The 22,192-nt window shown below is 48.8% G+C and overlaps 2 protein-coding genes across 12 annotated transcripts in view; one reads left to right on the top strand and one right to left on the bottom strand.

The window, feature by feature from the left end:
* Positions 1 to 9,570: 9,570 nt before the first annotated feature.
* Positions 9,571 to 20,956, bottom strand: ANAPC16 (anaphase promoting complex subunit 16). Of its 4 annotated transcripts, none has more exons than XM_008269986.4 (4): positions 20,804 to 20,956; positions 16,941 to 17,109; positions 11,692 to 11,766; positions 9,571 to 10,385 (listed from the first exon to the last, which is right to left on the bottom strand). In XM_008269986.4, the coding sequence occupies exons 2-4, from the start codon at positions 17,080 to 17,082 to the stop codon at positions 10,270 to 10,272; spliced, it is 333 nt and encodes a 110-aa protein (XP_008268208.1). In that variant the 5' UTR covers positions 17,083 to 17,109; positions 20,804 to 20,956; the 3' UTR covers positions 9,571 to 10,269. The 4 variants fall into 4 exon arrangements, with proteins under 4 accessions (XP_008268208.1, XP_008268209.1, XP_002718479.1 ...); XM_008269987.4 differs by lacking the exon at positions 20,804 to 20,956 and adding an exon at positions 20,423 to 20,639; XM_002718433.5 differs by lacking the exon at positions 20,804 to 20,956 and adding an exon at positions 19,965 to 20,621.
* Positions 19,579 to 22,192, top strand: part of ASCC1 (activating signal cointegrator 1 complex subunit 1) — a 108,500-nt gene continuing 105,886 nt past the window's right edge. For 2 of the 8 annotated variants that reach the window (XM_051823793.2, XM_008269983.4), the window contains exon 1: positions 20,611 to 20,746. The gene's annotated coding sequence lies outside the window, so the exon portion shown is untranslated. Of the gene's footprint in view, positions 19,605 to 20,610; positions 20,747 to 20,944; positions 22,072 to 22,192 lie in introns of those variants that run through there. The other 6 variants (XM_070057803.1, XM_008269984.4, XM_070057804.1 and 3 more) reach the window with 6 other exon arrangements.

Here is a 22,192-nt window from a genome sequence, read left to right as displayed (position 1 = left end):
GGCTCTGCACAGGGCTCTGGTCCGCGCCATAGGCTTCTCAGCTTGCTATGAGACTCGGGGCAAGGCGCTTCCCCGCTCAGAGCTTCAAGTCCCTCATTTAGTAAAGGAGAATGTTGGGCTAGACAGGGCTGTTAACCCAGTAACTGTGACTTCCCCAAGTCTCAATCCTGCTATCTCACACTGCAACCTTCTTTGGAGATGAGTGGGTTTTTTTTAAAAACAATTTTTAAAAATTTTATTATTTTTAAGATATTCATTTGAAAGTCAGAGTTAGAGAGAGAAAGAGAGAGAGAGAGAGAGATGGAGGGAGAGATCTTCCATCTGCTGGCTCACTTCCTAAGTGGCCACAATAGCCAGGGCTGAGCCAGGAAGAAGCCAGGAGCCAGGAGCTTCATCTGGGTCTCCACGTGAGTGCAGGGGCTCAAGCAGCTGGGCCATCTTCTGCTGCTTTTCCTGGGTTGTTAGCAGGGTGCTGGATTGCAAGTGGAGCAACCAGGACAGGAACCAGCACCCAAGTGGGATTCTAGCATCACAGGTGGTGGCTTTACCTGCTATGCTACAACGCTGGCCCCTAACACAGTTTTTTATAAAGATTTATTTGTTTATTTGAAAGGCTGAGTTACAGAGAGAAAGGGAGAGAGAGCGAGCGCACAAGAGCTTCCACCCACGGGTTCACTCCCCAGATGGCTGCAATGGCCAGGGCTGGGCCAGGTCGAAGTCAGGAGCCTGGAGGTCTATTTGGGTCACCCACATGAGTGGCAGAGGCCCAAGCACTTGGGTCATTTTCTGCTACTGGCACATTAGCAGGGAGCTGGATCAGAAGTGGAGCAGTCAGGACTTGAAGGGCACCCACATGGGATGCCAGCACTGCAGGCAGAGGCCCAACCTGCTCTGACACAACACCATTCTCTCCCTCCACTTTTTTTTTTTTTTTTTAAATTAATTTATTTTAAAGGCAGAGAGAGAGCTGGAATGAGAGAGAGACTGACCTCTCATACACTTTTCCCAGATCTTTGCAAAAGCAGTGGCTGGACTAGGGCATAACTTGGGAACTCAGACCTGGTCTCCCAAGTGGGTAGCAGAGACTCAACTACTTGAGCCAACACCTGCTGCTTCTAGGATGTGGGGTAGCAGGAAGCTGCACTGGAAGTGGAGGTGGGGCTCGATCTCAGCACTCCCACGTGGGATGCAGGCATCCGAAGCAGTGCCTTGACCTGCACCACAACACCGCCCACCCTGCACAGGTCACCAAATCAAAATGAGCCGCTAGGGTAGACCCTAATCAAGGGGACTGGAGTCCTAACGAAAGGAGAGATTTGGACCGAGACGTGAGAGGGGAGAGTGTGTGCTGAGGCCTTGGGAGGAGATGGCCCTCCACAAGCTGAGGAGGGAGGCTGGGAGCAGATCCTCCGCTCATAGCCTCGCAGCCAGGCCTGCCCGGCCGCAGTCTTGGCCTCCAGGCCTGCAGTGCTGCGAGAGCGTGTGCTGTGGAAGCCTCCCACCCCACCCTGTCCTGGTGTGGCCGAGTCCTCTGGGACGCTCGCTCGGGCACTCAGGGGCTCTCCTACCATCCTCCCCATGCCTCAGTGCCTTCCTCCCCCACATGGCCTTTCTGTCACCCCTTCCCCGAGAGTCGATGACTTCATATGTGGGAAGTGCCTGGCCCAGTGCCCCACAGATAGCAGCTCCGTGCTAACCGCACTGAATGCTGCCAGGGCGGCCAGTGCCCAGCGCCACTTGGACCCCACCCGAGACTCCGTGTGTGGAAATGCTGGGCGTGGCTTCTGAGCGCAGATGCACCTGAGCACTCCTGCCTTCATCACTGAACACCTGCCCGGGCCCCTCGGCGCTTTCTCATTAACTTTTGTTAATTTATTTTCATTTTATTTGAAAGGGAGGAAGGGAGGGAGGGAGAGAGGGAGAGAGAGAGGGAGAGAGAGAGGGAGAGAAAGAGAAACATGTTATCTTCCACTGTCTGGTTCACTCCCCAGAGACCTGCAACAGCTAGGGCTGGGCCAGGCCAAAGGCAGAAGCCCGCAACTCAGTCCCGGTTTCCAACATGGGTGGCAGGGACCCAGATACTTGGGTCATCTTTTGCTGCCTCCCGGGGTGCACATTAGGAAGCTGTCATCGTTAAGGGGCGACAGGACTTGAACCCTGGCACTCTGGGTGTCCCACGTGGCAGCTTAACCACTGCACCAAACACCTGCCCCAGCTTTTATCTGAGAGTACTCAGCCGGCCCCTTCCAGCAGCCTTACTCTTTGTAATGGAAAGCTCATTTTGGCCACAGAGCTGGCCAGGCTAGAACAAGAGAGGGCAGAAGCTCAGATGGGTTTTCTGTCCTTGGGCGAGGGGTTCCTGCTTGCAGTAGGACGCGCTGCTCCCCAGGGTCTGGTGGAGCTGCAGAGCCCTGCCTTCAGTGTGCCTAATGAGGACCCCATTGTGGGCAGGGCAAGGGGTTGGGCGTGGCCTCAGTGCTGGAGGGCTTAGGCTTTGGGACCCCAAGGCACTGCCTTCCTCCTTGGCACCTCCCCTCCCAGCCTTGCAGCTGAGTGGGGTGCTGGGAAGGTGTCCTGCCTTCTGTCTGGCTCCTGCGTGCTTCGGGCTCTGTCTTGGACGGCAGGCTGCTCTCCAGGGGGTGATTTTCCTGTTTGTTATCAGGGAGGCCGACGCAGGGTCCCTGAGCCCAAGTCCTCTCAGGGCAGTGACACTGGTCTGGGCTGGCAGAGGCCTGGCTCGTCCTCCAGGTGGGGTGTGTCGGTTCTGCGAGCTAGGTTGCGTCAACTTTGTAGAATATTCTAGATTGACTGTATCTGGGAGACTGCAGAAAGTGGGTGCTGTGTGACTCGAACAGCTCCCAAACATGGCCTCTCAGTTTGCCAAACAAATGAAACGTCCAGGTTTATGTGGTCTCTCCTCCACTCTGTGCCTGGAAGTTTCTGAGCGCGAGGAGGGAGGGGAAGGTGTGGGAGTTGCCGAAGGGAGCACGGAGCGGGAGCCGTGGACGTCCACCCACTTGGAGCCTCCCTCTCCAGGCTGCCTCTTCTCCTGGGGTTTGGCTCAGAGCCCAGGAGGGAGGCTGCTTCAGTAATTCTCTCTGTGCTCAGGACCTGTGCCTTTCCCTAAAAGTAAGTAAATAAGGACCGATCAGTGAACAGAATCTCGGCTCACCACCTAGTGGTCTGGGCTGGGCTGATGGGCCAGCCGCCCCAGCCGTGTTTAACCCTTCAGTGTCTGCAGGAGCCTGCCTGCTGAGTGGTGCACTGTCAAACTCCAGATTCCGGGCTTCTTTCTTAGGTGCCCCTGGCTAATTCAGAGAAATGCTCTTAAAGAAAAATTGAAAGGCAGAGAAAAAGACAGACATCTCCCATCTGCTGATTCACTCTCCAAATGCCCACAACAGCTGGGGCTGGGCCAGGCTGAAGCTGGGAATTTTTTTTTTTTTAAGATTTATATATTCACTTGAGAGGCAGAGTAACAGATAGAGAAAGGGGTGGGGGGAGAGAAAGAGAGAAAGAAAGAATGAGAATCTTCTATCCACTGGTTCACTCCCCAAATGACTGCAGTGGCTGGAGCTGGGCTGATCTTAAGCCAGGAGCCAAGAGCTTCTTCTGGGTCTCCCCTGTGTGTGCAGGGGCCCAAGGACTTGGGCCATCTTCTATTGCTTTCTCAGGCCATAACAGAGAGCTGGATCAGGAGTGGAGTAGCTGGGACTCGAACCGGCACCCATATGGGATGCTGACACTGCAGGCAGCGGCTTTACCTGCTATGCCATAGTGCCAGCCCGTCCATGAGATTTTTAAAGTGCCCTTGTATTCCTCATGTCTGTTTACCTGTTTACTTCCCCCACTGGTCCAAATGGCTTCCAATTGAACACCAAAGTCACGTCACGTGTGACGCCCTCCCTCCCCCTAGATCTTGTGGACTCCAGGCGTGAGGCCGGGAGGCTGCATTTTTTCAGCTCGGTTCTGAGGCCCAGCCAGGTCAGGGAGCCGTCGCGCTTTATCTCCCTCCATTCTGCCAGTGCCACAGGAGGCCCGATGCGTGCTCCTCGCTGACAGCCTTTTCTTGTTCTCACTTCCTTCCCTCTGAAGCCCACACCAGCAGTTTGCTCACCCCCTTGCCCTTGCCATGCAAAACCTTAACCACTCACTATTCATTTTTTCCACTGCTACTGCCAGCAGCTGCTGGTGTGCCTCCCAAAGATGGTGCCACTGCACAGTCAGACTCTCACCTGCAGCACGTCCCTACACGTGCCTGGCAGTTGTGCCCCTCCAACTGTGCCTGACCCACTGTCCCCGTCCTCTCCTGCCCTCACTGCAGTGCCTCCTCTCTCACGGAGAAGACAGATGCCAGAAGATGGGGCTCCCTCGGCCGCCTGCTGGCCACCCCATTCACCCACGGTGGCACCACCCTTCTCCTCCCTTGCCCCAGCCGGGCCCCGCTTCCTGAATCTCTCACTTCCTCAGGGACCTCAGCTGATGGCATTCTCTCTCCTTTTCTGTTCTTTTTATTGGAAAAGCAGAAAGAGAAAGAGAGAGAGAGAGAGAGAAGACTTCCATCCTCTGGCTTACTCCCCAAGTGCTAAACTGAAGCCCGGAGCCTGGAACTCAATCTTGGTCTCTTGTGGGTGTCAAGAACCTGATTACTGAGCCGTCGTTTACTGCCTCCTAGGATGCCCATTAGCAGGAAGCTGGATCGGAAGTGCAATAGTCAGGACTTGAACCAGGTACCTCAGTATGGTACCCAAGTGTCCCAAGGGGGAGCTGCTGCACCAGAGACCCAGCCCTGGGTGAGCCCTTTAGGTGCCAGTCTCTTCTTACTCTGTGGACTCTATCTATGGATGATTCCATTCATGCCTCATCGTTGGCTCAGCAAACTCTCTGGGCTGGTGAGCCCCAATTCTAACTCCAGCCCAGCTGAACTCTCCTGCACTGGGGACCCACACACCCACCTGCCTGCTGGGCTCTCGGAGCCCCCTCTCTCTGAGCCTTTCCCAGTGAACAGCGGCAGCGTCAGTCCCTCAGCTCCTGACAACACACCCGTTTGTCCTCCCCGAGTTCTCTCAGCTACCAAGTCCTGCAGGTGGCATTTTTTTGTTCCCCCTCTGAAGATTTTTATTTCTTATTTATTTGAAAGGCAGAGTTACAGACGGAGAGGGAGACACAGAGATCTTCCACCTGCTGGTTCACTCCCCAAATTGCCACAAAGGCCAGGGCTGGACCAGGCTGACACCGAGGGCAAGAAACTCCATCCAGTGTCCCCTGTGGGTGGCAGGGCCCCAAGCACTTGGGCCATCTTCTGCAGCTTTCCCAGGTGCATTAGCAGGGAGCTGGATCAGAAGTGGAGCAGCTGGGACTCGCACCAGCACTCACATTGGATGCCATGCTACGTGGCAGATTTACCCACTGTGCCTTGGGCCACACTTAACTTAAATCCACACTTTTGTTTCTGTATCTGTCATTCTGTTGCAGTCATTTCTCCCCTGCATTTCCATAGCAGCTTCCTAAGGAATCTGGATCTTTCCACCGCCAGTTCCCCACCATTCCCTCCAGCTACATTCCCAGCTTGTCAAGCCCCTTAATGGCTTCCCTAACTGTCCTCTGAAATTCAAATTCCTCAGCAAAGCCCATCAGGTCCTGTCTCATCTCTCACTCTTAGGTTCTGTGAACCACCATAGGTAACCTATAGCCCTACAAAAGCCTGATGCCTTCCTCACCCTTATTTTGATTCCTGCCATCTAGAAAATCCTTCCTTCCCACCCCATCTACTTTTTCTTAGGTCTTGGCCTAAACAGCTTACCCAGCTCTGCATTAGTCATTAGTCTCTGCTGGGGTGGGGGGTGGGAGAGATACCCTTCATTCACTAGTTCACCTTCAAATGGCAACAAAACAGCCATGAGCCTGGAACTCCCTGTGGGTCTCCCACATGGGTGGTGGCCCAAGTCACATTCCACTGCCTTCCCAGGCACATTAGCTGGGAGCTGGGAGCTGGATCAGCAGTTGGGGGTGGGGGAAGGAGGGCTGGCACTGCGACATAGCAGGTTAAGCCACCACCTGCAGTGCCAGCATCCCATGTGGGCACTGGTTCAAGTCCTGGCTGCTCCACTTCCGATCCAGCTCCTTGCTAATGAGGCTAGGAATGCAGCAGAGGATGGCCCCTGCACCTACATGGGAGACCAGGAAGAAGCTCTGGCTGTTGCAACCATCTGGGGAGTCAACCAGTGGATGGGAAACCTCTCTCTCTCTGTCTCTTTAACTCTGCTTTTCGGATAAATAAATTTTTTAAAAAAGCGCAAAGCAGAGTAGCTGGGACTTAAACAGGCCCTCTAACAGGGGATGGTGATGTCACAGGCAGTGACTTAACCTGCTCTGCCACAACACCAGCTCCATCCATGGTTTTTTCATAGTATGTATTGAAAGGTATTTATTTGAAAGACAATCAAACAGAGAGACATAGTGAGATCATAGTGAGACATAGTGAGAGAGAGACATAGTGAGATCTCCCACCTGTAACAGTCAGGGCTGGGCCAAGCTGAAGCCAGGAGCTGGGAACTCAATCCAGGTCTCCCATGTAGGTGGCAGGCCTTCACCTGCTGCCTCTCACAGTGTGATTAGCCGGAAGCTGGAATCCGGAGCAGAGCTGAGACTTGAACCCTCTGATGCAGGGTGTGGGCATCCCAAGTGGCATCTTAATTGCTAGGTCAAAAGCCTGTTTCATTTTTGCACCCAGATAAAAATATTTGAATTCCATTTCTCAGTTTTTTGAAGTCTCCTTGTAATACTGGTATCTTAACTTTCTCCACACCTGCTTGTTCAACTTCAAAAAGTTTGTGGAACACAATTATGAATATTGCTTTCAATTTTTTTTTTGCAACAAAACAACCTTATCTAATTACTGTGTTCCACGAGCTTTTTCAAGTCCATCATCCTTGCCTCATCTCTGTGCAGCACTGACAAGACAATCAAGATAACGCACCTCACACTTTATAAACTGCCAAGTGTTTATGCGCAGCAGGCACTGTCGCCTTTGGCTTGTCCAGGCTGGCTGGTTGGGTGGTCCTGGTCCTTGGCTGCCACCTGCCCTCCTGCTTGCTCACTCAGCTGTCCCCAGACTAGCTCTCCTCAAGCACCTAACGGTATTCTCCCCACACGGAATCTGTGTTCGTCATGCTCCACAGGCCTCATCAGCGAGCCTTGGGAGGAGGAAGGGAGTGCAGTAGAAAGGCTTATTTTTGCCTGGGTAGTTAACGCATTTTACCATGAGAAAAGGTTTGGGATTCTTCTTTGTCCAAGGCACTGCTGGGCTCAGATGGATGCAGCCCCCAGCTCTGGGGGCGGTGGGTGGCACACAGCTTGTGGTGCCTGCATCCCATCCTGGAGCGCTAGGTTCAGTCCTGACTGCCCCTCACTCCCGCATTACCAGGACAAACTGAGAGGCAGCAGGTGACTGCTCAAGTACGTGGGTCCGTGCCACCTACATGGGAGACCCGGATTGAGTTCCCAGCTCCTGGCTTTGGCCTGGCCGAGCTCCGGCTGTGCAGGAATTTGGGGAGTGAACAAGCAGATGGATTTCTGTTTCTCCAAATGAATCTCAGCTTCAGAGTTGTGCATACTTAAGTCCAAAATCACATGTGGCCGCCGACATAGCTGTGGTGCCTCGGCAAGTAACACTTTCCCTGGACTTGAAGTTCCTTTTATTTTAGAAGGTATCACATATCTTGCAGCGTTACTGAAAGGATTATAATGCATGCCTGTGAGTGACATGTACACAGAAAGTGCGTAAGAGGTGACAGATGAGCAGCAGGGCCCATGTCCGTACCCAGGGCACTGTGAGAGTTATGGATGATGAAACACAGCAGCCAACAGAAGAGCAGAGAGGGAGCTGTGGTCTTCAAAACCAGTGAGGCTTTTGTTCTTGGCAGGAGTGAAGCTGCAGCTGAATGATCAACGCAAAAAGCTCACAATGAAAGCGTTTCAAAAAGCATTTCCATCCAACTTTAAGATCTCTTTAATTTCTAAGGTCATATGAAGAAATGCCCTACTAAAGAAAAAATTACATAAGAAGTTCAAAAACCAAGAGTAAGGATGAGGCAATTCAGTGTCTGTGCTGCAGTCGTACAAATGAAACAAGCAAGAGAAAGGTAGTTGTTGCTTCTAATTTGTCACTGATGATCCTATATATTTATTTTCAAAGATTTGTTTATTTGGGGCACAGTGTCAGAGAGGACAGAGAGAAATATCTTCCATCTGCTCACTCCCCAAATGACCACAGTGTTGGGAGCTGGGTTAGACCAAAGCCAAGAGCCTGGAACTCTGTCTGGGTCTCCCACATGGGTGGCAGGGGTCTACATAGCTGGGCCATCTTCCACGGCTTTCCTAGGTGCGTCAACAGAGCTGGATCAGAAGTGGGGCAGCTGTGACCACACCAGCACTGATATGGGACCTAGGCGAGTATCACGAGCAACCCACTGAGCTGGATGCTGGTCCCTGAAAATCCTACTTAACGGTTTACTGAAGTTGAATCTTTCCGTTGTAATTGTCAAGATGTTTTGTTGCTAAAAAGTAAAGAACTCAACCACTTTCAAACCTAGACCTTGTTGGTCTGACAGACATATTAACATGGAAGAGGTGAGTCTGTGGCCTGGTATTTCTTGTGTTCGGATCTGCTTAACAGATAAGAAATAGCAGGTGGAATTATCAAGCAACTGCGATCTACTTAAGTTCTGCTTGAGCTGTGAGTCCACGGGCAGGTCTTTAACTTCCTTGGGTCCAGCCTCCCTACTGATGGAATGAGCTCGCCACCTCCCTGTCAGGTAGTACATGTAACATTTTGAACCCCTGAGATGAAGGCCAGCTGCCACTGGGATTATACTTACTTATAATTAAGCAACTCTAAGCAGATTGGATCCAAGTTATAAAGGAGGAGAAAGGCAAATCTGTAGTCTAAGGCAAAATCTGTGTATGATATAACAAGTAATTCTCTTTAGTTTTTATTTATTTGAAAGACACACAGACACACGCACATATATACATATGAGAGAGAGAGAGAGAATGGCTCTCCCAAACACTGGTTCCCTCCCCCAGATGTCTGCATCAGCCCGGGCTGGGCCAGGCTGAAGCCAGGAGCTGGGAGCTCAATCTGGGTGCCCCAGCAGGTGGTAAGGACCCAACTGCCTGCTGCCTCCCAGGGTGCCCATCAGCAGGAAGCTGGAATGTGAAGTGGAGCTGGGACTTGAACCCAGGCCCTCCAGTGCGGGCATCCCAAGTGGTGTCTTCACTGCTATGCTGACCCTATATGAATCTCTGAATTGTGCAGTGTGGACCCTGGGGTCCCACATGGGCGAACAAAGAATACGGCTGAGCCTCCCGGGCTTCCCCTGTCATGGTCTAAAAACCTACTGATGTCAGTAAATTCTCATACCCCCGTAAAGACAAATAACTCTGAAGTAAAGCAAATCTACCACTTCTTTGGGAGAAATGGTTTTTAAGTTTCCTTCCTGTAAAAAGTAATTTGCCCTCTTTCCCCTGGTCCAAATCCCTAAGACTTTGAAAGGATAAAGACACCAATTTGGAGTTCTTTCAAAGGATTTATTTGCTACAGAATTGTTTGAGTCTCCCAATGTGATAAACTCAGAATTTCTGTGTTAAAAGGATTTTACTCACTGGTTTATTTTTCTAAGTGCTGCAACATTCAAAAAGCAATTCCTTTAGCCAGCAACTGGCATGTCTAGAAGAGGTTAGAAAAAGTTAGAATCTATAGATTTAGATGTCTAAAAATAGGAGAAAAAATGGACACTTAAAAATTCCTCATTTGGACAAGTCCTGAGTTGAAAACACATTCATCTGCAAAAGAACTGTTTTAGGTCAGAAGCGCTGCACACCAGCAGCTCCTGACCATGGACTGGACTGGGGAAGACTTCCAGGCACTGCATCAGTGACAGGATACACACCATTCAGTTGGCCATTTCTGGCATGTGTCCCACGTGGCTTGTGAAAATTTTATAAATCTATCTTAAACCCAAACCTCCTGGTTCTCTGAAACCGATTGTCTCAATACTTTTTAAAACAAATAAACAAACATTTTCCCTGCAAGATCACACATTTAAGTATTTGTTGCCTGTGGACAGACACAGAGAAACCAAGTATGGATATGAGTTAACAATTCAGCAACGCAGCTGTGAGTCCCTGTGTGGCCACGGAGGCTGGAGGAAAGTTCCTCGCTGGCTCTGCACTTGCTGCGCACCAGAGGTGACCACGCAGGCGACATTAACCTGAAGAGGGCGTGAACCCCAGCAGCTGCTCGATGGGTTTGAACCGCCACTCATCGGCCTCCAGCTCTTCTACCAAACCAGCGAGTTTTTCCATCCGAGCAACCTGCTGATCTGTGAGAAGGCAAGGAGGTAATGTAAGACACCCGTGCATTTCCCACGAGACTGGCACCAGCCACCGACACAGCTGGTTCAAAAATAATTTCTAGGTGGATTTTTTTCCCTTAGTAACTTACTAATGGGATCTTATCCTATGCTGGTCAGATGATTTAGTATTAAAAAAAAAACAACAACCCATAAAGATATTCCCAATCATTTTCCATTCATGTTCTTTTTTAAACTATAACAAAGGTGAAACCTTCCAGACCACAGTAAGTATTTACCCCTCTGAACATTCTCAGTATAGTAGGCATTGATTTTTTTCTCCTGTAGCTGTTAAGTCATCACGGCTCCCAGGCTCCTGACACCCCACCTTCCATCACATCACAGCGGCCTCAGCGACCAGGTTTTTTTTTTCTGTCCTATTTTTTTTTTTTTTTTTTTTTGACAGGCAGAGTTAGACAGTGAGAGAGAGAGACTGAAAGGTCTTCCTTCCTTTGGTTCACCCCCAAATGGTTGCTACGGCCAGCGCACTGCGCCGATCCGAAGCAGTGCTTCCTCCTGGTCTCCCATGCGGGTGCAGGGCCCAAGCACTTGGGCCATCCTCCACTGCCTTCCTGGGCCACAGCAGAGAGCTGGACTGGAAGAGGAGCAACCAGGACTAGAACCTGGCACCCCAACCGGGACTAGAACCCAGGGTGCCGGCGCCGCAGGCGGAGGATTAGCCTAGTGAGCTGCGGCGCCGGCTGATCAGGTTTCTTTAGAAATGACAACTCTGTGCTCTGTTCTTTCTTTCCTTGATTTTTAGCCTAAAAAGTTTCTCATACTGTTAAAAATCATTTTGAAATGAAATGATCACACTGTCAGGTTTTTTAAGCATTCATTCTTTGTGCCCCCGTGATCTGTAGACTACAATCGTGGCTAGCGGTAGAGGCAGCCGCAGCTTCCCCCACAGAATACTTTGAAGGGAGAGGGGGCCTGCTGGGGGAGCAGCACCACCAGGATCAGCGTCCCCACAGACTTTCAGGCACAACACAGACTGTGGAAGGCAAGGAGGGCTACAGTGAAGGGAGTTCCAGAAAGGACAGGAAAATGGGACCCGGAGCAGGAAGCGGTGACTGCCCTGGAGAGCATCTCCGACTCCTACAGGGAGTCTCAATATGGACCTCACGTCTGAATTTAGACTTGACAATGCTGTTAACCTAAATAGCCTCACTGGGTCTGGGAGTGGTGGGCAGGTTTCTGTCACAGGACGCTGACCTTTCAGAGCGCCCCTCCCCCAGCAAACGTGTTCTCCAGGTACACAACACCCTGTGCTTACCATGTTTCACCTGTTTAAGTGTGGATGCCACTTGATAGCTGAAAACGGACTCGCAGAGAAATCTCTCAGAGCCATCTACAACCAAAGAGGACAAGGTGTCATCTGCGGTTAGGATCTTCAGCTTCTCATTAACCCAGTCCATTTGTCTATTCTTTCCTCTACTTCTACAGGCAGGGTCTGGTTTTCAGTGCTAACAAACATTTAAAACTAACACTGCTCTGTTGTAATAGCTACTTCTTCTATACCTACAATATTAAAATAGTTCTTTTACTTGCTTAAGAGTTTAAAAATAGTGTTTAAAAAAACAAAAAACAAGTAACCTCAGTTTCATGTCCTGTCAACATCTCCCCTTCCCAAACGGACAGTTTCTTAACGTTCTATCCTGCGTGTCAGGCAAACATCGGCAGCTGACACACCAGGGGACTTGGCCCTTGTGCTATGAAAACACAAAGGTACACCAAAAGCCCAAATAATTTTCATTGTGAAAAGACAAAGCTGAAGGAAAAGTTGTTGATGTTTTAATATATCAAATTACATCATGGTGACCATCACAAAACACTGCTGGGAAATTTCATTCTGAAAACGCAAATTGTAACCTTGATTTTCCAACTGAACCAAAACACTGCAATTTGTATGACGATCAGAGTATGGTGCAAGTTCAGAACTTAGCACTGTATTGGTGCCAAGTACTGCCAACAAGACGGCAGCTAACTTGGTAACCACAGCATCTGGAAACGTAAGTTAGTTCATGTTATTGCTCGTCAGGCAAGGGCTGGCACAGCAGAATATATCCCCAAAGATACATAGTTCATGTGGGAAAACCAAACTTTTTAAAAAGGCCACAACCCATTTGGGGCACGTATCTTGTTGTAAAGATTCTGAAACAAGTGGACAGAGCTGCCTTCTTGACCAGGCAGCAGTTCATGCCCGCACTACTGGGTGTCAGGCACTCACCCATCAATCACGGGTGGATGGGTAAGCTGGGTATTAAGTGACAAGGAGATAGGACAAACCCGTTCTGGCCTTACACTGAGTTTCACACCAGGTAAAATTTAGTTCAGAAGTCAAGGTAATCAATAAGAAAAACTACGGACATTACATCCAAATGGCTTATATTAACAACCAAACGGCCTTTCTCCCAATATTATGTCCAAATTGATGCAAAGATAAAAGGGAAGAAAGAAATGAAATTATAATTTTTGGGATAGACATTCTTCAAGGAGAGTGTTTTTTCTTTTTTTTTTTTTTTAACATTTATTTATTCATCTGAAAGTCAGAGTTACAGTAAGAGAGAGAGAGACACAGAAGAGAGAGAGCAGTGTGTTCTTCCATCTGCTGGTTTACTTCCCAAATGGCTGCAACGACCAAGGCTGGGCCAGGCTGAAGCCAGGAGCCAGGAGCTTCATCCAGGTCTCCCATGTGGGTGCAGGGGCCCAAGCACTTGGGCCATCTTCTGCTGCTTTCCTGGGTGCATTAGCAGGGGGCTGGATTGGAAGTGGAGCAGCCAGGACTGAAATAGGCACCCATATGGGATGCTAGCGCAGGAGATGGCAGCTTTACCCACTATATTGTAGCGCCAGCTCCCAGGGAGTATGTTATATTCTATGTTATATTCTAAGTTATAATTCAAGTCTCTTTTCTACATATTGTAAATTATATGGGATATGAGTCCATCCCTATGCCTAACCTCATTTCTCTGGCTGAATGTAAGTCATTGTGAGCAGATCATCTAAACTGAGCAAAAAATATCATTTTCAATTAATTGAATATTAATCTGACTGATTTAAATATCTAGGCAAGCTAATGACATCACTGAAATTTTTTAGGTAAAAGCAACAGGCAGCATATAACTGAATTCCATTATGGCAAGAGGGAACTGTAAACATTCGGTACCAATGATATAATTTATCATTGTTCTTCTGTGTAAATGATATGCAAGAGTTCATTATCTTATTCCTACCTTTATTTAAAAAGAACAATTATAACTCAAGTTTTCATTTTAAAAAAGCTTAGGGGCTGGCGCTGAGGGTAAAGCCACTGCCTGAAGTGCTGCATCTCCTATGGGCACCGGTTCAAGTCCTGGCTGCTCCACTTCTGATCCAGCTCTCTGCCATGGCCTGGGTCTCCCATGTGGGTGCAGAGGCCCGAGCACTTGGGATGCCTTCTTTGCTTTCCCAGGTACATCAGCAGGGAGCTGGATTGGAAGCGGAGCAGACAGGTCTCCAGCCAGCACCCACATGGGATGCTGGTGTCACAGGAAGCGGCTCCACCTCTGCTATGCTACAATGCTGGCCCTGCTGCCTCATGTTTAGGAGTACTATGTGGGAGGATGTATAGGCTATATGCCACTACTATGGCGTTTTATATAAATGACTTGAGCATCCAGGGTGGTGGTGTCCTAGAACTTATAGATACTGAGGAAGGGCTATTTTCAGTTTCAATTTTTTAAAAATTTCACTTGTTTACTTTTACTTAAAAGGCGCGCGTGGGGGGGGGGGGTCAGGGGAGGGGAGAAACAGACATGCGAGATCCCATCTGTCAGTTCATTCCCCAAATGCTCACACTGACCAGAGTTGAGAAGTCAGGCGAAAGCTGGTAGCTGGGAACTCCATCCCGTGGAAGCGGCAGGACTCAAGGGCCTCACAGGGTGCATGTTAGCAGAGTGCTAGGATCGTGGGTGGGGCCAGGACTCAAACCAGCACTCAGTCTAGGAAACAGGCATCCTGACCAGTGTCTTACCTGCTAGGCCAAATGCCTTTCCCCAATTTAATATTCTTGGTTTGACTTAGGAGAGTTCAGAGGTTGCAATCTCTGCATTATTTTCCATAGTCTGTCTTTAAGTATAAGTAGCTTTAAGTTACTGATGCAGCCCGCATCGCAGCTCACTTGGCTAATCCTTTGCCTGCAGCGCCAGCACATCGGGTTCTAGTCCCGGTTGGGGCGCTGGATTCTGTCCTGGCTGCTCCTCTTCCAGTCCAGCTCTCTGCTGTGGCCTGGGAAAGCAGCAGAAGGTGGCCCAAGTCCTTGGGCCCCTGCACCCACATAAGAGACCAGGAAGAAGCATCTGGCTCCTAGCTTCAGACTGGCGCAGCTATGGCCGTTGTGGCCAAATGGGGAGTAAACCAACAGATGGAAGACCTTTCTGTCTCTCCCTCTCACTGTCTTTAACTCTACCTCTCAAATAAATAAATAAATTATATATTTATGTAAATTTGTAGTATTTCAGGCAAAAAGGTAAATATATAAATAAGTTTCAAAACTAGCATCAAGTAGATTTTCTTAAAAAGATTTATTTATTTGGCCGGCGCCGCAGCTCACTAGGCTAATCCTCCGCCTTGCGGCACCGGCACACCGGATTCTAGTCCCAGTCGGGACACCGGATTCTGTCCCGGTTGCCCCTCTTGCAAGCCAGCTCTCTGCTGTGGCCAGGGAGTGCAGTGGAGGATGGCCCAAGTGCTTGGGCCCTATACCCCATGGGAGACCAGGAGAAGCACCTGGCTCCTGCCATCGGATCAGCGCGGTGCGCCGGCCGCAGCGTGCCAGCCATTGGAGAGTGAACCAACGGCAAAAGGAAGACCTTTCTCTCTGTCTCTCTCTCTCACTGTCCACTCTGCCTGTCAAAAAAATAAAATAAAATAAAATAAAAAAAAGAATGTAAAAAAAAAGATTTATTTATTTGGAAGGCAATGTTAGAGAGAGGGAGAGATGGACACAGACAGATTTTGCATTCATTGGCTCACTCCACAAATGGCTGCAATAGCCGGGACTGTGCCAGTCTGAGCTGGATCAGAAGTGGAGCAGCCGGGATTCCAACTGGTGTCCAGATGTTCTTTGTCAATGTTTTTCAGAATATGATAAGGGGCTGGCACTGTGGTACAAGAGGTGAAGCAGCTGCCTGTGATGCTGGCATCCCATATGAGCACTGATTGGAGTCCTGGCTGCTCCACTTCTGATCCAGCCCCATGCTAATGTGTCTGGGAAGGCAGTGAAAGACAGCCCACGTGCTTGGGCCCTGCCACACAAATGACAGACCTCGATGGAACTCCAGGCTTCTGGCTTCACCATGGCCCTGTTCCGGCAGTTGTGGCCACCTTGGCAGTAAGATCACTGCCACCAGTGGATGTAAGATCTGGATCTGTCTTTCTCTCTCTCTGTAATGCTGCCTTCCAAATAAATAATACTTAAAAAAAGAAAAAAAATGAGAAGACTATCCTTATGAGAGGGTCCTGGACATTGGTCAAAATGAGGATTCTTGTGCTATGCTAAGAATCTATACACAAGGCCCAGAAATATGTTACTATTATTTTTGATTTGTGAGAGCACTTGCATTCACTGGTTCACTCCCTAAATGACCACAATGGCCAGTACTGGAAAGGGGCTGAAGCTGAGAGCTGGGAACTCAATCTAGCTCTCCTTCACGAGTGGTGGCAACCCAAATACTTATGCTATCATGTGCTACCTTCAAAGTACACCATAGCAGAAAGGTGGAACTGGGAGTGAAGCTGAGCCTCGAACCCAGGTACTCTGCTATGGGATGCAGGTATCATTAACCTCTAGGCCAAAAGCCTGTCTATAAATGTGTATTTTAAAAAAAGCTCTTCAAGTGATTTTTGATGCTATTAGTCAAGCTCCTAATATTGACATGAATCTGATGAACTGCAGCTACCAACATGGCTTTATGCTTACAGCCCATACTGGATCTTGGCCAGCCAGTCTGTGTGCTCAACAGGATGGTGGATGACTGCATGTACACCTGGCTCTGGGGCCTTCAGGGGGCCAGAAGGGTCATCTCCTTGTTAAAGAGCAGGGTGATAGCTATTATTTTCTCTTAGACCCTCTCTGATGGGATGCTCTTTCTGTAGATTAATTATAGTAGGAAAAAATACCATGAACCTCCCACCAAGAAGAGGTAGATGGGTGCAAAGATAAGGCAAACTGGAGAAGGAAGCTAAAAGAATTGCTGGTTCTAGTGCCGGCTTCCTTTAACGTGGTCAAATAACTTAACTCTTCTGGATCTAAATAACTCTGGATGACCTCCTTGATTTCCAAAGTCTTTTTTTCAGCTCCTAAATTGTGACTATGGAGCAAGATTTGTTTTTAAAGATACTATTTTGAGATGGGAACAAGAGATGAAACGTAGAGCTGAAATCAGGACAAACTGATCTCAAATCCATTTAAAAGCTTCTTTACAATTAATATTCACTGCAGGTCTAAGGCAAATTATTCAGCAAAAAGCAGCATGAGATCACCTTCTAACATCTCTCCAGCTCCTTTGGGGTAGGTGAAAAGGGCTTTCCGTGGTGGGGCGAGGTCTGACACACTGAAACCAGATCCAGTGACAGAACTCCCACTGACCCCACCAGCCGAGGAGGACGACGACGAGGCAGCCATTTCCTCTCCAGGCGAAGGCTCACTTCACTACAGACAAGAAAAACAGCAATGGAAGCGCAATCAACAACATTTCATTCCACCGCAAGGGCCAGCATACAGTTTTGTACAGAACAGGTTCCCCTGTCTTCTACCTTTTCAACTCCCACAATCTTTTCGTTTTGAAGCCAAAGTATGTTTAAGAAGTCTGTCTACTGAAAAGACTACTTCCTGTGACCAGCAAACTGTGTGTCACTTGAGACTGACTGTGGGTGATTTACGAGTTATGAAGGGGAGCCATGGCAGGGCCAAGCACAAATCTGACTGTGGAAATTAAACCACCATCCTCCATAGGACAGTTTGTCTTGGACACACTCTGACCAAACCACACCAAGAAATTCACTTATAAAATTTTCCACATAAAATTTCAGAATAACACTGTGTTCTGTTCCCAAGGAAGGGAAAATTGGTTAGGAAATACGTATTGGCCCTTTCATTAAACATTTTTTTAACCTTTCCACCCAAATGTAGTACCGAAACTTATCACTTGGTGGCATCCCAAAACTGGAACAAAACAGCTCAGACAAGGATGCTGGAAATCCTGACCTGCTAGGAATACAGCAGCTGCTCGTGTTTAGTCCCTGTCATATCAAAAATTCAAATGTAAATGAGAAAATCTATACTGAAGACACGACTTTTTACAAAAGTTCAAAACAGGCACACTCTGTTTACTAGGATAAAGCTTGTGTGGCCCTAACGAAAGATTCTGAAGGGTATACTTAGTAGAAAAATGGTCTAGTACCATGCGGTCTCAGGGAAGGTTCTGCTGTGATGTTAAACGCTCTAATGTTCTATTTCTACACTGCCTCATACAGCAGTCACAGCCTCATGTACTGCCTATAAATTAGGATGATGGAAGAACTGTATTTAAAATTGTATTGGATGTTAATTAAAATTTCAATAGCTACATGTGGCTAGTGGTTTCTGTATTGGCTACTGCAACTGTATTTAAATTACAAAATGAGTTGATACTGAATTATGCCCTTTAAGATGATAAATGGTTAATTTTGTGTTATGTAAATTTTAGCCACATAAAAAAAAAGTTTAAAAGGATTTTTAAAATGAATTGCCCTCTGTAATGATCAGAGAACATTTTAGCTGAATATTTTTCATTAAGTGTTTTTGCCATTTGTAAAATGAATATATTTGTAATAGAAAGTTTAAACTTGTTTTTTAAAAAAGTAGAAAAAAATGAGGGAATGCTATGCATTATATATATGCATTATATATATATATATCATATATAGTTTCCTAGTCAGAAAAATGATATACTACGTCTGAAATACTGGCTGTTCTGTTTCCTGATTCTGCGATGATGATTTAAGGCTGTAAGAAGCAAAGCTTTGTTTCTGATGTCACTGTACATCTATAAGTAACACTGATTAATACCGAAGTAGGATATGGGAACAGTAAGGAAATGCTGTAATTAGATTGTCAGCCTATTAAAAATGCAAATTGGTTAATGACATTTTCAATCTCGCTATTAGATTAACTTCCCTTTTTTCTCTGAGCTCTGATAAATTTTTAAATTGTATTCACATTTATACAGGCAGTAACTTTTCTAGTGAGGTTCATATCCATTTCTTTGGGACACACTGGGTCAAAATAGAGCTTGATAAGTTTTTGAATGCTCTTTACAAAGAACTTAAGCAGTATGGGGCCAGGCTGGATTCCCAGCCACTTTATAGAGAGTAGCCTAGTCTTTATTTCCCATCCGCTCAGAGAGACCCCACTTTATTTCGCCAGATTTGGAACTCTAAGCTTGTTCTTACACCCTGTGATTCAGCTGCGCGTTTTGAATTTTGAGATCAGTTCCTCAGCAGAGCACCCAGGCAACTGATAGAGTGAGGACAACCTCAAAAGGTAACCATGGTGTGGTCTCTATTCTGAGTACAATCCAAGGAAGGCCTGTTCATCCCCCGTGCTTGCAGTCTCAGTGCTATCATCCTATACACACAACAGCCGGGGCTGAAAAGCAGGAGCACAGAATTTAAACGCTTTAAATGAGCAGTTTTCTGCAGAGGTGGAAATAAACAACCAAGTAATTTCTAGCCCTAAAGATTTAAATTTTAAATGCTATCAGCAACTGGTGAATGAGAATTAAGGAGAAATTACAATAAATCCTAGATTCTAACTTCTGAGGGCAGGCATCTGAACTAAGCATAAATGCTGACTTACAGTAAGTAGCTGCTAATTTAAGTGAATGTTTGCTGAATGAATGGAATCAGATTTCTTGGGGTTCATCTAATCTAGTGTGTTCACTTAGAGACAACAAACCTGACTGTTTTGGCTTATCTGCCATAACATTTTGAGGCAATGGCTTGCTGGCATGTCCTGTGTCACATGCAGTGTACTGCAAGGCAAAACAGCACGGTGGTACAGAATTCAGACACTGAAGCCTCCCTGCCTGGGTGCAAGTCCTGGTTTTGCCACTCCTTTGCCACATGACCCGACATATCACTTAACCTTTCTGTTCCTCGCTGTCTGTAATATGGGCATATTAACAGAACCTACCTCATAGAGGCATGTGCAGATTAAATTAGTTAATACACACAAAGCAACTGCGAGTGACAGGCTTAGTAAATGCTGATTGCAGCTTAAGCTACTCAAAATCGTTAACGGACATTTTCTCCTAGGTCCTTTTTTCTTTTGCAGATCTGTCTTCCACACTTAGGCGTCAACACGTCTGTTCCCCCGACACAGAGACAACTAGCTCCTGGCGGAGAGCGGCTGTGCTCAGGGGGCACAGGGCCCCCCACCACACACTGCCCTTTCACTCCAACATTCCTCATGGCAGACAGAATCCTGTGAGCCTGCAAAGCCGGGTAAGGGATTGGCTTTGTTACCTCCAGGCCTAGCACAGAACCCGACCACAGGGTTCCCCGGATGAACGATGAACAAACGACAGGACACAAGCGGCTTAGCGCAGCTTCCGCAGGGGACGGACGGCGGAGCTTGGCGTCACGTGCTTTACCCCTCACTGGGCACATCTATTCACACGGCTCTCACTGGGCTGCTGGACCCACGTAGTGCTCAGCAAGGTTCTGTCGACTACTCACTGACGAAGGAGCAACCTGGGGCTTGGCCCTGTCGGGGAAGTCGGGGCTACTGCCACACAGATCGTCGAGGGGAGCAGTGATGTTTTCGGGGACCCTGCAGGGCTGCGTCGCACTGACCTTCATGTAGACAGGCATGCCCTCGCACTCATACACTGCTCTCCTGACCTATGGCCATTCTCTTAAAAGAGGGCTTTGCTTTCCAAAAACCTCATCAAAAACAGACCCCCAGTGCAGGGGCGAATTACCATCAACAAACGACGGTTCCCCCTGTGTTCCGCTGCAACAGCCGGATTGCAATCGAAATCGCACAGCTGCAGCGGCTAAACCTGGGGCGGGCTGGGCAGGTGGGAGGGGCCAGAAGGCCCGAAGCTCCCAACTCCAAGCCACTCTCCCCACTCGGGTCTGTTCCCAGGCAGCGACGCCATCAGCGCCGTCCCACTGCGCAGGCGCCACACTCGGCCCGCATGCGCAGTCAGTCCGGCGCGGCCTGAAGAAATTTCCCTAGACACACCCGCTGCGGCAGCCTCTTATTTCTCCTGCCACCTTCTCCATTTCCCTAGTCCCTGCAGGTAGGATTCTGGAGGTCGACCAAACCCCCGAAGATCCTGGAGCTGTGGGCCACTTACCTCAGCGGCTTTGGCACTTTCCCCCACAGCCCCGCCCCCAGGGCCAGCCAGAGCGGTCGCGCTCACTACGGCGATGTCGGCGGCGTGCTCGCGCCCGCTCGGGGGGAGCGGGTGGCGGCGGGCGCGCGCCTGCGCCGTGGTGGGCGTGGCCCCGGCGGAGGCGGGAGGCGAGGCGCGGAGAGCGCGCTCCCGGCCACGACTTCCGGGTCGTTCGCTTCCGGGTCTGCCTCGGTTTACCCGCGCCGGCCAGCCCTTTAACCTCGCTTTGGCGTTCTCGTGTTTTTGCTCGCTTTTGTGATGTAGGGGATCAGCTTCTCCCACCACACTGGAGAAAGCTGCTCTTTCCTCTTCCCAAGCCGCCACGAAGCAGAGTTTTAAGTGGGTTACTGCTCTTCAGAGCTGTCGCCCATCGGGGCCGCGTAGGAAAAAGGTTGAGTCCCAGTTTGCGGCTCTCTGAGGGCCCGACCTTGACATTCGAGTCTATTTTTGTGGAGAGCTGTTTTTTTGGAGACGTTCCAGGGGAATAGGGCTCTAGAGGCCAGCGTCATCCGACAGTTGCTCTTTATCCAAGTAGATTTACCATCCGTGTAGTTTTCCGTTGTAGGAGCTATCTGTGAACTCCGTAGCAACCACAGTGGCTTGCAGAGGGTTGGGGCGAGCATTAGTGTGTTGGGTAAGAATTGATCTGTTTTCTTTGGAACGCTGAGGCGTTTTGGGCTTCAAGGCTGTCTAGGCTGTAGTGGAGGGTGCACTGGTTGAACTTCCCCACAGCTAGCCCGGCAGGAACCTTTGCTTCCCAAGTTACTGGTTGATGACGTGTGACCAGAAGCTTGCATCTCAGTGAGTGATGGGTGGGTTGTTGGGCAGAGGTCTGTAGACGCTGGATTCCTGCCCTGAGCCTATGTTGGCCTGTGACCCACGGAGGTCATGTTTGAACTGTACTTTGACAGGCAGCTGGATCTGTTGTTGGGCTTTGATTTCCAGCACCCCTGAAAGCATCGGGAGGCTTTTTTGTCCCAGTGAACCCACTAAATATCCCTCTTTGTCTTAATTCTTGTGCTGTATTAAAAGGCTGAGACACTGCAAATGGTTGGAGAAACACAGAAGGTTGGATTTTACTCCCTTTCAGTTAAAGTAATAAAGAGGTATCTCTCTCCAAGTCGTGGAGGAGGGACCGATAAGTAGTGGGCAGGTTACTTTGCTGTCTAGAGTGAGTCAGGAATGAAATACCGCGGCAACTGCAACAGTTGACCTCACGGAGCTCACAGGTGGGGTCCAGTGGACAACAGAGCGTCCTCTGCTTGGCACGTGCTGTGACCTGACGCCAGGCCTGCGGCAGCCCCGTGGCAGAGCTAAGGTTTTGGTTTTGACTCTAAAGAGGTCAGGTGA

Source organism: Oryctolagus cuniculus, chromosome 15, assembly GCF_964237555.1.
Source record: "Oryctolagus cuniculus chromosome 15, mOryCun1.1, whole genome shotgun sequence".
Classification (NCBI taxonomy): Eukaryota; Metazoa; Chordata; class Mammalia; order Lagomorpha; family Leporidae; genus Oryctolagus; species Oryctolagus cuniculus.
Note: the sequence above shows the minus strand (reverse complement) of the source record. Positions and strands in the feature narration are given on the sequence as shown.